Genomic DNA, 16,113 nt, shown 5'->3' with positions numbered 1-16,113 from the left:
TCTCAAAAAAAAAAAGTTTAGAGGTGATGGTGGTAACAAGATTGTAAAATATTGCTGGGCGAGGTGTCTCATGAGGTCAAGAGATCAAGACCATCTGGCCAACATGATGAAACCCTGTCTCTACTAAAAATAAAAATTAAAAAAAAAAAAAAATTAGTCGGGCATGGTGGCCCTTGCCTGTAGTCTCAGCTACTTGGGAGGCTGAGGCAGAAGAATGACTTGAACCTGGGAGGCAGAGGTTACAGTGAGCCAAGATCGCACCACTGCACTCCGGCCTAGGGGACAGAGTGAGACTCCATCTCAAAAAAAAAAATGGTAAAACATTGACAGTGCCTAAGTTGGGTGACAGTTACATAGAGATTTATTAACAATTCCTTGTGCTTTATATTTGAAATTTTCCACGTACAAAACAATTACATTTAAAAAAAATAAATGCTTGAAGAAAAAAACTCTCTGAAGACTTCCGTGTATAAAAAGAAGACGCCTTGCCGGGCGCGGTGGCTCAAGCCTGTAATCCCAGCACTTTGGGAGGTCGAGGCGGGTGGATCACGAGGTCAAGAGATCGAGACCATCCTGGTCGACATGGTGAAACCCCGTCTCTACTAAAAATACAAAAAGTTAGCTGGGCATGGTGGCGCGGGCCTGTAATCCCAGCTACTCAGGAGGCTGAGGCAGGAGAATTGCCTGAACCCAGGAGGCGGAGGTTGCGGTGAGCCGAGATTGCGCCATTGCACTCCAGCCTGGGTAACAAGAGCGAAACTCCGTCTTAAAAAAAAAAAAAAAAGAAGACGCCTTACAATGAGAAAGACTGGCCCCAATTTATCTCTATTTTAAGCTCAGGTTTCCATTCTGGATTTGTATAACACAGGATAAATTGAATGAATATGTTATAAGATGCCCATGAATAGTGACTGTGCTATAGTTCATTTCTATATCCCACTGCAGTTCAGGATAGTACCCCAGCCGTTATTCCATCCCACACCAAGTGTGTCTCCTTGGGCTAGTGAGAGAGCAGGATTAAAGCGGGTTCTCTGCATGACTCCCTCCCCCCAACCCACTAACATGTATTCCTTAATTGATTTTATTTTTTACTCATACGGCTATTTATTATCACTATGTGCCATGCATTATACAAAATATTCTAAGACAGCCTGGGCAACATGGCAAAACCGTGTCTATTAAAAAAAATACAAAAATTAGCCAGGTGTGGTGGTGTGCGTCTACAGTCCTAATTACTCAGGTGGCTGCAGTGGAAGGATCACCTGAGCCCGGGAGGTTGAGGCTGCAGTGAGAGCTGTGATCGTGCCATTGCACCCTAGCAACCAAGAAAAACAAACAAACAAACAAAAAATACCAAAATATTTCAAGAGCTCTGAGGAGCTGATAATTGGGGTTGGTGGGGAGAGAGGGGGAAGGGAGGAGGAGGGAAGGTTGTGCTCATGCTCGAGATGACATTTACACGAATAACTATTACAAGGTAGAAATGGGTAACAACTATAATGGAATCTCCAGTGTTCCTGGAGGGCACAGGAGAATTGGAGGAGAGTCACAAGGAATGTTAGAATCGGAAAGTGCCACTCCAGCTAAATCATGAGGCATGCTGGATTCACATGAATGATGGGAAAGAGTATTCCTGGAGACAGGAAGAGCAAATGGAAAAGCATGAAGCAACTCTGACCTATGGAAGCCATCGAGACTGACAATGGCTAACTACAGGAGCTTTCTGGAAATGCCACAAACCAATTTTTTCCCCTCGAAATACATGTGCACAGAAAGAACCATCCAGTTTGGAGTCGAGGTCTCTATATTTTCCATAGTTCCTGCTGTCCAGAAGGGCCATAAAGTATGGTCTCACGAGTTGAGACTAACTGGGAGTATCTGAATTGTTAAAAAATTACTGGACCTTATTAAAAAAGAAAATAGACAATTTTGTTGCTTTAAGGCAATACAGTTCAAACGTACTTTTGTGAAGATATCCTGCCAGAACCATTCTAATGAATGAAAAGCAGCTCTGATGATCTCATTCATCAGCTGAATGTGAACAGCCTCTCTCCGCCCTCCTACTCTGCCTTTTTCCCCCTCCTAACACTTGTCAGGAACTGACATAGTTACTGCCTCATCCACCAGAATATAAGCTCTGTGAGGGCATGGGCTTTACTCCTCTCTCCCCTAAATCCTGAAATATTCTTCTTTATTAATTTAGTGATAAAGTAAGGGGAAGGGGCCAGGTGCAGTGGCTGACGCCTGTCATCCCAACACTTAGGGAGGTTGAGGCGGGCAGATCACCTGAGGTCAAGAGTTCAAGATCAGCCTGGCCGTCATGGTGAAACACCATCTCTACGAAAAATACAAAAATTAGCTGGGCGTAGTAGCTTGCACCTATAGTCCCAGCTACTCAGGAGGCTGAGGCATGAGAATCACTTCAACTGGGAGGCAGAGGTTGCAGTGAGCCAAGACCGTGCCACTGCACTCCAACCTGGGCAACAGAGTGAGACTTTGTCTTAAATAAATAAATAAATAAATAAATAAATAAATAACTGGGCCGGGCACGGTGGCTCAGCCTGTAATCCCAGCACTTTGGGAGGCCGAGGCGGGTGGATCACGAGGTCGAGAGATCGAGACCATCCTGGTCAACATAGTGAAACCCCGTCTCTATTAAAAATACAAAAAACTAGCTGGGCATGGTGGCGCGTGCCTGTAATCCCAGCTACTTAGGAGGCTGAGGCAGGAGAATTGCCTGAGCCCAGGAGGCAGAGGTTGCGGTGAGCCGAGATTGCGCCATTGCACTCCAGCCTGGGTAACGAGAGCGAAACTCCGTCTCAAAATAAATAAATAAATAAATAAATAAATAAATAACTGGAAGGGACTTTAGATAGCTATACCAATCAGATTCTAATTCTTGGGAAATCAACTTGAGAAATTCAGAGAAAATTAGGCAGTTAGTGGCAAAAGATAAGGCTGAAGGGATATGCAGGTTGGGATTATGAATTAGAATTAAGTCAACTTAATTAAATATATAGTTACTAAGTCTTTTAATAGCAGGGGAATAAAAATAATAATAACCAGAGCAGTTAGCATTTACTGAACACCTGATGAGTGTTTGGAATATGTTACCCAAGCAACCGTGAGGAAGGTATTATTATTAAGCCCATTTTATAGATGAGGATATACAGAGTCATTCATTTGTCCAAATCCACACAGCTAATGGGTGACAGGGTGGAATTTGAACTCAGGTGAGCTAGATCCAGAGTCCAGGCTGTTAACCTGGTACCCAGAAAGGATCTTTGATTCTAGGCTGCTCCAGTTCTAAAGCAGAATTGGAAGCAACTCCCCTTCCTGAGGCCCTGATGTAGCTCAGTTTCCATTCTTAGATTCTTGCGAGTTGTTTTCCATATGACCTCAAAGTTATTTATCTTTTTAGTAAGTTCCTTTTTTCATCAAATAGCTTGAATTCTTACAACCAAAAGAACCTAGTTAGAACACCTTGATTTTATACTTGCCTTGAAGCCTGGTTTATATACTCACACATCACCCAGAAAAAAAAAAAATCCAACTCCAAAAATGTTCATGAACAACATAGAGTCTACTGAGCAATTCACAAGGAGAGTTACAACGAAGCCTCTACAGCAAGGGTCCCCAACTTTTTACACAGGGGGCCAGTTCGCTGTCCCTCAGACTGTTGGAGGGCTGGACTATGCAAGGTGTGACACCCTTCACAGCCAGTGCTGCTGCCTCCACTATCCCAGACAGCGGTATACAGTGTCACAGGCCCAGCACCGCCTCCAGTGCTGTATACAGGGATGGCGGTGATCAGCCTGTGACACTGTGTATACAGCATCCTGGACATCTGCAGCAGTGGTGGGCCTCTTCTGTGGGAAGCCCACTGCTGCATGTTTCCCCTATTATAAGACACCTCCTAAAAATAAGACGGCCCCCATCTTTTGGGGGTAAAATTAATATAAGACAGGGTCTTATAATAGTGGAAACACGGTGTGTAGTAATGTGGGGGGAGACTCTTGGGCAAAGGGAGGTTATAGGGGCCATTATGTTGTTGTACATTTGGGGGAGTGTGGGGGCCACTGTACTGTGTAGTAATGGTTATAGTGCTTTGCCTTTCTTCCTACTTCTGCTGTTATTTCACGCTGCTTCCGGTGATGTGGGGCACCGCAGCCGCAGACCGGATGTGCGTCATGTGATGCACTTCTGGAGCCGTGATGCATGTGTCCCGCATCACCAGAAGTAGTGCTGTACATGAGCGACGTCGTGCTTTGCGGTGCCGCCACATACAGTACTCCTCTCACTGACCACCAGTGAAAGAGGTGCCCCTTCCTGAAGTGCGGCAGGGGCCAGATAAATGGCCTCAGGGGGCCGCATGCAGCCCGTGGGCCATAGTTTGGGGACCTCTGCTCCACAGCATCTCCTTTAAAATCCCTCCGATCAGCTTTCTCTCTCTCCGAAGCCCTTCCTCTAACAGCTACTCCACCCCTTTTTCCTATCTTTCTCCACCTCTCATTCTCTGTAAATCGTGTAGCAAAACTAAAGAAGACACACAAAAGAATCCACAGCGAAGCCAGGCACAGTGGCTCATGTCTGCAATCCCAGCAATTTGGAAGTCTGAGGTAGGAGGATCACTTGAGCTTGGGAGTTGGAGACCAGACTGGGCAACAAAGTGAGACACCATTTCTTAAAAAAAAGAATCCACAGCAAAACAAAAACCCCGTGCATGTGATAACTCCTCAGGCGCACCGCATCAATCTAGCTTTTCATAGCAGGAGAAGCTAAAGCTCAGAGTATTTAAGAGACTTGCTCAGACTCCCCTGTAAGTTAGAAAGAAAACTTGTTTTCGGATCTGTATCCTTTTCAATCACACCATACTGCTTAACAAGCATCTTACTCATGGATAATGCAAATGGAAATTGCAGAGTAATGCAAGCTGGAACTTTTCAGGAAAATACACTCCAGATTCACAAGTGACTCCATGAGCCCAGGACAAGCATCTCAAGCACACATCAGCAAATCGCTCCTTCAGAACACTTACTCTGTTCCCCTTTTCATCTGCTTCATTTCCCACAGAGACACAAATTTTGGTCTTCTGATGACATCCTTTTGAGTTTTGGAAGCTACGTTTGTCTGAATCATCCCTTTGGACAGAAAAACATAAAAGCAGTGAGAATCAAGGTCAGTCCGAGAAAATGACTTCTTGTTATTTTGCAGAGGCTATTTACACAGCAAACATTCAAGACTGACCTGTATGTATAAAAATAGAGCAAATCCTTTGGGATGAGAATTGTTGATAGTAAAAGACTTGTATTCTTCACTGCCATTAGTAGAAGGCTCAGGAAGCAAAGGAGTAAATGAATATCCATGAATTAATCTAATCTTTAAATCCAAGTTGGATGGTAAAGGAGGAGAGCTGGGGGAGCCAAATAACCAGACACCACCCTTGTAAGCTTCCCTGCACCAGATATCAGTGATTATGGGCTGGAATCTGGTAGCTGTCTTTAAGGGTTTTTTCCTACATCAGGTGTGAAATACCGTTTTCAATTCATGTTGTAAACTTCAGTCCAAATTGCAACCAGAGTGATCCCTTTCAGAAGTAAATCATAATCCATTGTTAGTGAGAGTTTAAAATGGAACCACCACATCGGAAAATAGTTTGGTGGTTTCTTTTTTTTTTTTTGAGACGGAGTTTCGCTCTTGTTACCCAGGCTGGAGTGCAATGGCGTGATCTCGGCTCACCGCAACCTCCGCCTCCTGGGTTCAGGCAATTCTCCTGCCTCAGCCTCCTGAGTAGCTGGGATTACAGGCACGCACCACCATGCCCAGCTAATTTTTTGTATTTTTAGTAGAGACGGGGTTTCACCATGTTGACCAGGATGGTCTCAATCTCTTGACCTCGTGATCCACCCGCCTCAGCCTCCCAAAGTGCTGGGATTACAGGCTTGAGCCACCGTGCCCGGCTCGGTGGTTTCTTATACAGTTAAACATGCACTCCTATATGATTTAGCAATACCATGCCTGGGTATTTAAAGAGAAATGAAAACCTATATCCATGCAAAGGCATGCATATGAATGTTCACAGCCACATTATTATAATAACAAAAAAGCAGAAATAACCTAAATATCCATCAGCTGGTAAAAGAATAAATCATGGAATCACCTTACAATGGATGTGACTCAGTAATGGAAGGGGAAGAACAAGGTGGATGAACCTAAAAAACATTCGGGGTGAAAGAAGTCAGCCACATGCAATGTGCCTACTGCAAGCATTGATTAATACGAAGTTCTAGAACAGGTCAAACTAATTTATAGGGACAGAAAGCAATCGGCAATAGTCTGTGAGGAGAACACAGCGGGGGTGCGTGGTGTGGCTTGGGAGACTGACTGCAGAGACAGGAAGAAACTTTTGGGATTGACGGAAATGTTCTATAACCTGCTTAGGATGGCGGTTATATGCATTTGTCAATACTCATCCAACTGCACACTTAAAATACAAAACAAACATAAACCACAAAAAAAGCAAATCAGATCATACCACAACACTGCTCAAAGTCTTCCCAGGGCTTCTGTCTAATAAAACAGCCAAGTTTCTATCTCTGCTCTCATCTCTTACAGACCATCTACCTGTTCTGTGAAACTTCAAGCTGGTCTGTACCTTCCAGCCTTGGCCTTCGTTCTTCCTTCTCCTGGAGCGCCCCCCTTCCCCCAGGCAGAGGCTGCTCCATAAAAGTAAGTGCTGTCCCACTGACTCCTCCGTTCTCTGGCGGCTTCCTGGCTCTGTTCATTTTCTCAGTAACTGTTACTGCTTTCTGAAATGGCCTGAGTTGTTTACCTGATCCTTGCCTCTCACCACCCTCTTGAATATCGGCTGGAAGAGCAACCTCATCACTGTATCCCAGCCCCTACGGCAGTGGCCAGTACACAGCTGGCACTCAGATACTAGTTTCATGCATCACAGAATACTCTTGCAATCTAGTTAAGAAATAGAAAAGGCCATGGCCAGGTGCGGTGGCTCACGCCTGTAATCCCGGCACTTCGGGAGGCCAAGGCGGGCAGATCATCTGAGGTCAGGGGTTTGAGACCAGCCTGACCAACATGGAGAAACCCCGTCTCTACCAAAAATACAAAATTAGTCATGCGTGGTGGTGCGTGCCTGTAATCCCAGCTACTTGGGAGGCTGAGGCAGGAGAATCTCTTGAATCTCGGAGGCGGGAGTTGCGTGAGCAGAAAGAAAAGAAAAGAAAGAGAAAGAAATAAAAGAAAAGAAAGAGGGAAAGAAAGAAAAGAAAAGAAGGAGGGAGGGAGGAAGAAAAGGAAGGGAAGGAAGGAAGGAAAGAGGGAAAGAAAAAAAGGAAAGGAAGGGAGGGAAAAAGCCATCCAGAACACTACAAACTGCTCTGAACTGATTTCTATGAACCAAACAAACAGAAGTGACTGGACAAATTGCTCTAGACCAGGAACAAAGCCTATTGGCTCTCACCTCTGCACCACCCTTTTAACCCGTAAAAACAATATAATATCACCTAAGAATTTCTTTAGAATTTAAGTCTTTTTTTGGTTTGTTTTTTATATATTTATTTTATTTTATTTATTTTATTTTACAAAGATGGGGTTTCACCATGATGGCCAGGCTGGTCCTCAGGTGATCCACCCACCTCGGCCTCCCAAAGTGCTGGGATTAGAGGTGTGAGCCACCGCGCCTGGCAGAATTTAAGTAATTTTTAATTCTACCACCCAATAGAAGAGATTTTAATTTTTTTTTTTTTTTTTTTTTTTTTTAACACGGAGTTTCGCTCTTACCCAGGTTGGAGTGCAATGGCGCGATCTCGGCTCACCGCAACCTCCGCCTCCTGGGTTCAGGCAATTCTCCTGCCTCAGCCTCCTGAGTAGCTGGGATTACAGGCACGCGCCACCACGCCCAGCTAATTTTTTGTATTTTTAGTAGAGATGGGGTTTCACCATGTTGACCAGGATGGTCTCGATATCTCGAACTCGTGATCCGCCCGCCTCGGCCTCCCAAAGTGCTGGGATTACAGGCTTGAGCCACCGCGCCCGGCCTTAATTTCTCACTATTATCTTCCAGTCTTGGCCCATATTCACGCATTGCAGCAATTATCATGCACATTGATTTTTAGAAAAAATCTTTTCTATTTTAAATATAAACAGGAAAATGCAGAAACATAAATTTGGGGTTCTGGCTGAGCAGTGTGGCTCATGCCTGTAATCTCAACATTTTGGGAGGTTGAGGTGGGAAGATCACTTGAGCTCAGGAGTTCAAGATCAGCCTGGGCAACATAGTAAGACCCATGTCTTTACAAAAAATTTAAAAATTAGCTGGGCATGGTGGCATGCACCTGTAGTCCCAGTTAGTTGGGAGGCGGAGGTGAGAGGATCTCTCGAGCTGGGGAGGTTGAGGCTGCAGTGAGCCATAATGGCGCCTGAGTGACAGAGTGGGACCCTGTCTCAAAAAATAAAAATAAAAAACAGCCAGGTGCTATGGCTCACTCCTGTAATCCTAGCACTTTGGGAAGCCAAGGCGGGCAGATCACGAGGTCATGAGTTCCAGACCAGCCCAGCCAACATAGTGAAATCCCCCAGCCTCTACTATTAGCTGGACATGGTGGCTTGTGCCTGTAATCCCAGCTACTTGGGTGGCTGAGGCAAGGAGAATCGCTTCAACCTGGGAACGTGGGAGGTGGAGGCTGCAGTGAGCCGAGATTGTGCACTCTAGCCCCAGGCAACAGTGGGAGACTCCCTCTCAAAAAAAAAAAAAGTGTTCTGCCTTTTTCATTTAGCAATATCAAATTTTGCTTTTCCTATCTAGTTTTCATAATCCAAATCTTTAACAAGTGCCAAATATACCACTCAAATTTAGGACCCCGATTTATGTGGTCACTGCTGTACTGGTGCACAGACCAGTCCGCTTTTAGTACCATGGGCACTGGTATTTGTCTACCATTCTGTTGGTTACAGCATGCTGGTGAACAAGCACCTTACTTTATGCCTACAGCTTTCTTCCCCCTTCTTCTAGTGAATTATTTCCTAAGAAAGGTTCCTGGGGGAATGAAAAGACAAGCGTATTAGCAAATGTTAATGGCACTGGTACTGCCAGGCTGTTTTCCCGAATACTTGGTATAATGGTCCTTGTAAAAGCTACATCACCTAATGCACACTAAGTGATACATGACCCAACTACAGGTACCCTCTGGGAATTCAGGGACCTTAGAAAGGCTCCTTTACCTCTTCTAAAGCACCTGCAAGTCCCGAAAGAGCAAGTCCCTGATCATGTGCAGGTGGTGTCCTAGGGTGTGCCCGATGGGACAGTACCTTCAGAAGAGGGCAGTTCCTGCCCTGATACCTAACTAAACACAGCAGGTAGACTGGCGGCAGCTAAGCAGAAGACCTTTCTACGGTACCTCCAATAAACATAGTAGAAGGCAAAGTACTTTAATCAATGTGATGATGAAACCACTGACCTGGATGATAAAGCCTAAAAGAAACAGCAAGTTTCTAAAACTCTGAAGGTGCCCAAAAGCCCAAGGTCTGAAATTTTGCCTCTGCCTAGGCAGCTGCCCTCCCCAGAATCAGAAACAGCATGGGAGAGCTGGAAGCACCCCCGAGACAACTTAGTGTAAGCCCCTGATTTTGCGGTTGAGAGAAGTGGGCCTACATAGGCCAGGTGCCCCTCCCAGGGCAGCAGAGCAAGTGTTTATCAGAGCCAGAGCTCTATAACACAGGTCTTCTGATGGCCACCGGCTTGCACTCTACCACCTTGCTAAATCTTGACCTTGACCTTGGCCATAGCAATACATACCCACTCTGCTCCCCCTCCCACATGTACACTGCAGGCGGTTTCCCATGACACACAACACTGCCAAACACAGAAACTTACCTTGGAAACTCAGCTCATAGTTCCGTGAGCCCGCCTGAAATGGCACAACTCCCCTCGGACAGGATTGATAGAAAGCCTCCAGGTAGGAAGAGTCGATGCTTGAACTTTTCTGATTGTCTTTCTAAATTGAAAAAAAAAATAAAAGGTAAAGAGTTCAGGAGTTTTCAGGAAATCCCTACTGTTAAAGGATTTCATTTTAGCAATGGGATGTGAACAGGAGTGCATTCTGCTTCCCAAACCAGATTGTAAGAACGTCCAGTACAGGGCTATGTCACAAACTTCTGTGGTCTTCTCTATTATGGCACCTAAGAGACAGCGGTCTATCCTGCAGAAACTGACTACATGCTTGGGGGATGCCAGAAAACTGTAGCTTTTTGCAATATCTTTTACAACCTTCCATAAAATACGAGCCAAATGTACAGAGCAACTTGCATCCGCCTTTTTGTGATGCCACATCAGCATCTGTCATTTAACAGAATCTGACACCGACTTCTGCCTGAAACAGAACATCGCGGGCTAGTCTAGCTATGCACAGTTTACAGCTGTCGTGAAGTGAAGAAAGATCGTCTGCTCCTCGTCTAAACTCCAGAAGGAGCGGTGTTCAAATACAAATAACCTCTCCTCTGCCCTGAACCAGAGTAAGTAAACAAAACTGGCAAAGTCTTCTGCTAGCCAACTGCACTGAAAATGCTCTTGGATTTGCCACTGACTGGAGCGATAAGGAAAGGGATGAGGCATCACCCCAAAATGTAAACCTATAATCTCTAGTCTCAACGCATGTGATAAAGCATGCAAATATCAGAATGGATAGGTACAAGGGAAATGAGTTGATTTTAGCAAGGGCACAGGGGTGCCCGACCAAGGCAAACTAGATGTGTGCTCCTAGCAGGAGGGGTTCTCAGTATTTAATGGTGAAGAGACACTTGGCAGCTCACGGTTCCTTTTTTATTATGACATTCCAGACTCTTTGGCTTTTAGCTAGACCCATGCCCCTTACCCTTCCCTAATGGAAATGTCTGCTGAATGTAAGGGGAAGGCAACAGAATGAGTGTCCAAGAAAAACGTCCTGGACAGAGAAAGGCCTGAGCTGGGTCTCTTTAGCCGGAGTGGAGCATGGTTACAGCAGAAAGCAGTGTTCAAATATTTGCACGCAGGGCAAAGTGGAAATCAACCTGAATGTGTTTCAGGAGGGAGGACCAGTACAAAGGGTGGAAGGGACAACAAGGACGCCGACTTTAGCAGAATGTTCTTTTTTTTTTTTTTGAGACGGAGTTTCGCTCTTGTTACCCAGGCTAGAGTGCAATGGCGCGATCTCGGCTCACCGCAACCTCCACCTCCTGGGTTCAGGCAATTCTCCTGCCTCAGCCTCCTGAGTAGCTGGGATTACAGGCACACGCCACCATGCCCAGCTAATTTTTTTGTATTTTTAGTAGAGACGGGGTTTCACCATGTTGATCAGGATGGTCTCGATCTTTTGACCTCGTGATCCACCCGCCTCGGCCTCCCAAAGTGCTGGGATTACAGGCTTGAGCCACTGCGCCCGGCCGACTTTAGCAGAATGTTCTAACCGACAGCAACCAACAACTAAGTCATATCATGAAGACGCTTGCTGCCATAGCTTTGTAGATAGTATTTATCAGGATGATTGTAAAAGAGATTGTTGCCACGACTTGATGATGCCTGGTGAACTGTATGCCTTCCTCTGGCCCAAGTGGGCAAAACACCTCTGGCACAATGCAGGACGGGTGGAGCAGCTCTGGTACCTTGGTATCCCCTGGTTTGACCACTAGCTGAATCACTTCCCAATTTCCTATCCCTACAGCTGAAGTCCTGTATCCATCCACTGACTGCTCAGCTCTGTAGAACCCACCCTGTTCCTGGCTTAAAAGGCCAGAGACTTTCGAACTTTGACACACACGCCAGCGCCCCAGGGATCAACTGCAGATATGATGCCGGGAAAGTCGGGGCGATTTAGATTCTGTACTTCAGCCAGCTCCTGCATGATGCTGAGGCTGATGCTTCTGGTCTGTGGACCTCGCTTTGACTAGGAAGGCTCTAAGGTCTAGACCAACGCTGTTCACTAGAACATTCTGTGGTGATGAAAATGTTCTCTGTGCTGTCCTATATGATATGTATGTAGGGGAAGCAAAATTTCTCTTTCTTGCTTGCTTTTTCTTTTTTTTTTATTTTTGACCGTCTTCCCTCTTTCTTTTTCTTTCTTTCTTCCTTCCTTCTTTCTTTCTCTCTTTGTTTTTGACAGGGTCTCCTTCTTTCTCTTACAGGCTCTCCTCTCTCTCTTTCTCTCTCTCTCTCTCTCTCTCAGGTCTCTCAGAGTCTCCTTTTCTTTTCTTTTCTTTTCTTTTTGACAGGGTATCCCTCTGCTGCCCAGGTTGCAGTGCAGTGGCATGATCTCGGCTCATTGCAACCTCTGTCTCCTGGGTTCAAGGTATTCTCCCACTTCAGCCTCCTGAATAGCTGGGATTATAGGCATACATCATCACAGCCCAGCTAATTTTTGTATTTTTAGTAGAGACGCAGGTTTCACTATATTGATCAGGCTGGTCTCAAACTCCCGACCTCAGGTGATCCATCTGCCTCAGTCTTTCAAAGTGCTCGGATTATAGCCATGAGCTACTGTGCCCTGCTGGGAAAGCACAATTTCACCTCTTCCCATTTACAGTGTTTTGGCTGGACCCGAGCATTACACTGATGTAAGACCACAATAGGAAAGAGAAGCAATGGAGATTTAGAAGGATAGGGCAGGTTGGGACAGGAGTAGATTACTTAATGGGTACAATGCGCATTATTCAGGTGATGATACCCTAAAAACCCTCACTTTACTACCAGGTAATCTATGCCTGTAACAAAATAACATTTGTACTCCATAAATTTATATACAAAAAGACAGGCCAACAGGAGAACAGCATCACATTTATTTAATGCAAGTTTTATGTGGCACAGGAGCCTTCCTAAGAAAGTGAAGACTAAAGCTGTGGTCAGAGATGAACCCTTGTACTGAATTAGACAAAGAGTCATAAATTATAAAAATGGGATGAGGCAAAGAGGCTTGGACTAGGGAAGTTCACTGGGTGGAGACAGATCCAGGAGGATAAAGACTTGTGTGATAGGGTTTGTTTATACAGGTTTCTTGTCCTTGATGACACGAAGGCCGCTTTCATTCTGGTATAGGGAGGACATCTTTCTTTTTTTTGAGACGGTGAGTCTCACTCTGTCACCCAAGCCGAAGGGCAGTGGTGCGATCTCAGCTTGCTGCAACCTCCATCTCCCGGGTTCAAGCGATTCTCCTGCCTCAGCCTCCCGAGTAGCTGGGATTACAGGCGCCCACCACCTAGCCTGGCTAAGTTTTTGCATTTTTAGGAAAAATGGGGTTTCACCATGTTGGCCAGGCTGGTCTCGAACTCCTGACTTCAGGTGATCCACCCCCCACCCCGACCCCTGCATTATCTTTGGCTTCATTTGAATCTCTTGCTTTCATTTTCTGTTTCTCATCACTCTGATTTCATTACCTACTTTAAGGTCTGTTTCTCTCACTCTTTAATCCTGTGAGTTGAAGGGAGGAAGGGACACTGAGACAGAGGGACAGAAGCTCTGCTTATCTAAACTTCCATCCCTATTTCTATGCTCCCACTATGGGTCAGCCTGGAATCTTCTAGTTCCAGTCTTTTAAGTCCATCTAAATCCAGACTCTGATTGAATACTAGTGACTATCTGTACCAGATGTGGTTTCATTGCTTGAGTGAATTAACACATCCCCTGGTATAATTAACCATGCCAACATCCATATGGTCATTCAAGGTCTCACTCTCACCCTCTTTTCCAGCTCAAAGCAATAGTCTCTCTACATTTATGTGTTTATACATAGAAAGCTACGTCAAGGTTCCCCCGTCTCCTCTGGTGGTGAGAAATGGCGGATGTACAGCTGACATGTCTCAAAGAGTTCCTTAAAAATAATTAATCTATGGCAGGGCACAGTGGCTCACACCTCTAATCCCAACACTTTGGGAGGCCGAGGTAGGTAGATCACCTGAGGTAAAGAGTTCAAAACCAGCCTGTCCAACATGGTGAAACCCCACATGTAGTAGAAATACAAAAATTAGCTGGGCGTGGTGGTGCATGCCTGTAATCCCAGCTACTCAAGAGACTGAGGCAGGAGAATTGCTTGAACCCAGGAGGCGGAGGTTGCAGTGAGCCGAGATCGCGCCATTGCACTCCAGCCTGGATGACAAGAGCGAAACTCCGTCTCAAAAAATAATAATAAAAATGAATATATGCTTTAATGTATGATTATAATTGGAGTGCATGCTTGCTGAAAAAAACCTGAATATGGCTGTGTAAAAAAAATACCACTTCCTGTAACCACACTTCATGGGTAAACACGTAGCCTTCAAACATTTTATTAATGGTGTTCTTTTTTATTTTATTTCATTTTATTTATTTATTTTGGCGACAGTCTCACTCTATTTCCCAGGCTGAAGTACAGAGGTGCAATCTCAGCTCACTACAACCTCCACCTCCCAGGTTCAAGAGATTCTCCTCCCTCAGCCTCCCGAGTAGCTGGGATTACAGGCACCTGCCACCACGACCGGCGAATTTTTGTATTTTTAGTAAAGATGGAGTTTCGCCACGTTGGCCAGGCTAGTCTCAAACTCCTGACCTCAGGTGATCCGCCCACCTCAGCCTCCCAAAGTGCTGGGATTACAGGCATGAGCCACCACATCCAGCCAAGAGTGTTCTTTTTAAGTTGGCAATTTTAAACAAGGGCCTCCCCCACAAGGAGGAACAGTACTCACCTCTTCTCCATACTGAATCCATGTGCCAGATTCATTCTTCCAATACCAGATCCATTTGGTGGTGAAAACAAGATTGGCTGGCTTCGTGACAGAAGAAGGAGTGGAAAGGCGTTGGATGCGATTGGAACCACAAGTCATTTCCCGAAAATTGATTGTATAACTTCCTACAGAACAGCTGAGAGAGAAAAGTATTAAGTTAACATAATGTTTCACTGACCTCTGTTTTCTACAATCTCGTCTTCCCTAATGAGAGTGCAGAATTAAATTTTTAGAGCGAAAATAGATCTTCAAGTTTTCTTTCTGTAGCTCCAGGTCCTACACATAAAAGAAAAACGGAAACGCAGAGAGAAAAGTGACTTTTCTGCACCACATATTTAAGGGCATCACCAAGCATATTCTTCCCTCAGAAAATATCCCAAAATAAACCCGTGCCCACAAAATTCCTGATTGGCTCGATGTTAGAAAGTAAGTTAGAAACTCACATTTGATTAATTTCTTAAATTATTTATATTATTGAAATCGTTATCAAAATGTGGAGACCCTTGCAGAAAATTGGCAAGGTTAAAGTTATTTTCATCATAACATTAAACCTTATTTCCTTCTTTCACTTTCATTCGCTCATGAACACATGAATAAATTTTCCAGAGGCTACGCAATGTATGATTTCACAGCAGATTGAATACAGAAGCAGGTATGAGAATCTAGTTATCTTCTATTATGCCAGACATTAAAGAAATTTGCAAAAATATAAAACCCTTCTCAATAAATTGTTTTGGAAAACAGTTATTTTATAATTATCCATATAAATACTATATATGCATATATAAACAAATATAGTTATATACCTGGGTATGTATAGTAAATGGATATATATGAATATGTATATAGCATAAATATAGTTATATAAAATATGTTCATTATGTTAACGTACATCAAGCTTATTATTCTTATTATTTCTTTTTTTTGAGCCAGAGTTTTGCTCCTGTTGCCCAGGCTGGTGCAATCTTGGCTCACTGCAACCTCAACCTCCCGGGTTCAAGCGATTCCCCTGCCTCAGCCTCCTGAGTAGCTGGAATTACAGGCATGCAACACCACAGCTGGCTAATTTTGTATTTTTAGTAGAGATGGGGTTTCTCCATGTTAGTCAAGCTGATCTCAAACTCCCGACTTGAGGTGATCTGCCTGCCTCGACCGCCCAAAGTTCTGGGATTGCAGCTGCGAGCCACTGTGCTCGGCCACTTATTTTTATTACTAGTATTATTTGTGTGTGTGTGAGATGGAGTTTTGCTCTTGTTACCCAGGCTGGAGTGCAATGGCGCGATCTTGGCTCACCACAACCTCCGCCTCCTGGGTTCAGGCAATTCTCCTGCCTCAGCCTCCTGAGTAGCTGGGATTACAGGCACGCGCCAC

The 16,113-nt window shown here is 44.8% G+C and overlaps 1 protein-coding gene across 1 annotated transcript in view; it reads right to left on the bottom strand.

Annotated features, from left to right (window-relative positions):
- The window catches only part of ZC3HAV1 (zinc finger CCCH-type containing, antiviral 1), a 68,144-nt gene that overhangs the window by 11,533 nt on the left and 40,498 nt on the right, over positions 1-16,113 (bottom strand). Inside the window, exons 7-9 of the mRNA XM_010340369.3 lie at positions 14,704-14,878; positions 9,893-10,013; positions 5,039-5,141 (exon numbers count right to left, since the gene is read on the bottom strand). Of these exons, the coding sequence (XP_010338671.2) occupies positions 5,039-5,141; positions 9,893-10,013; positions 14,704-14,878 (399 nt within the window). The remainder of the gene's footprint in view (positions 1-5,038; positions 5,142-9,892; positions 10,014-14,703; positions 14,879-16,113) is intronic.

This window comes from Saimiri boliviensis, chromosome 10 (assembly GCF_048565385.1).
Source record: "Saimiri boliviensis isolate mSaiBol1 chromosome 10, mSaiBol1.pri, whole genome shotgun sequence".
In the NCBI taxonomy this organism is placed as follows: Eukaryota; Metazoa; Chordata; class Mammalia; order Primates; family Cebidae; genus Saimiri; species Saimiri boliviensis.
The sequence above is the reverse complement of the archived record's forward strand: the minus strand, read 5'-3'. Positions and strand labels throughout refer to the sequence as shown.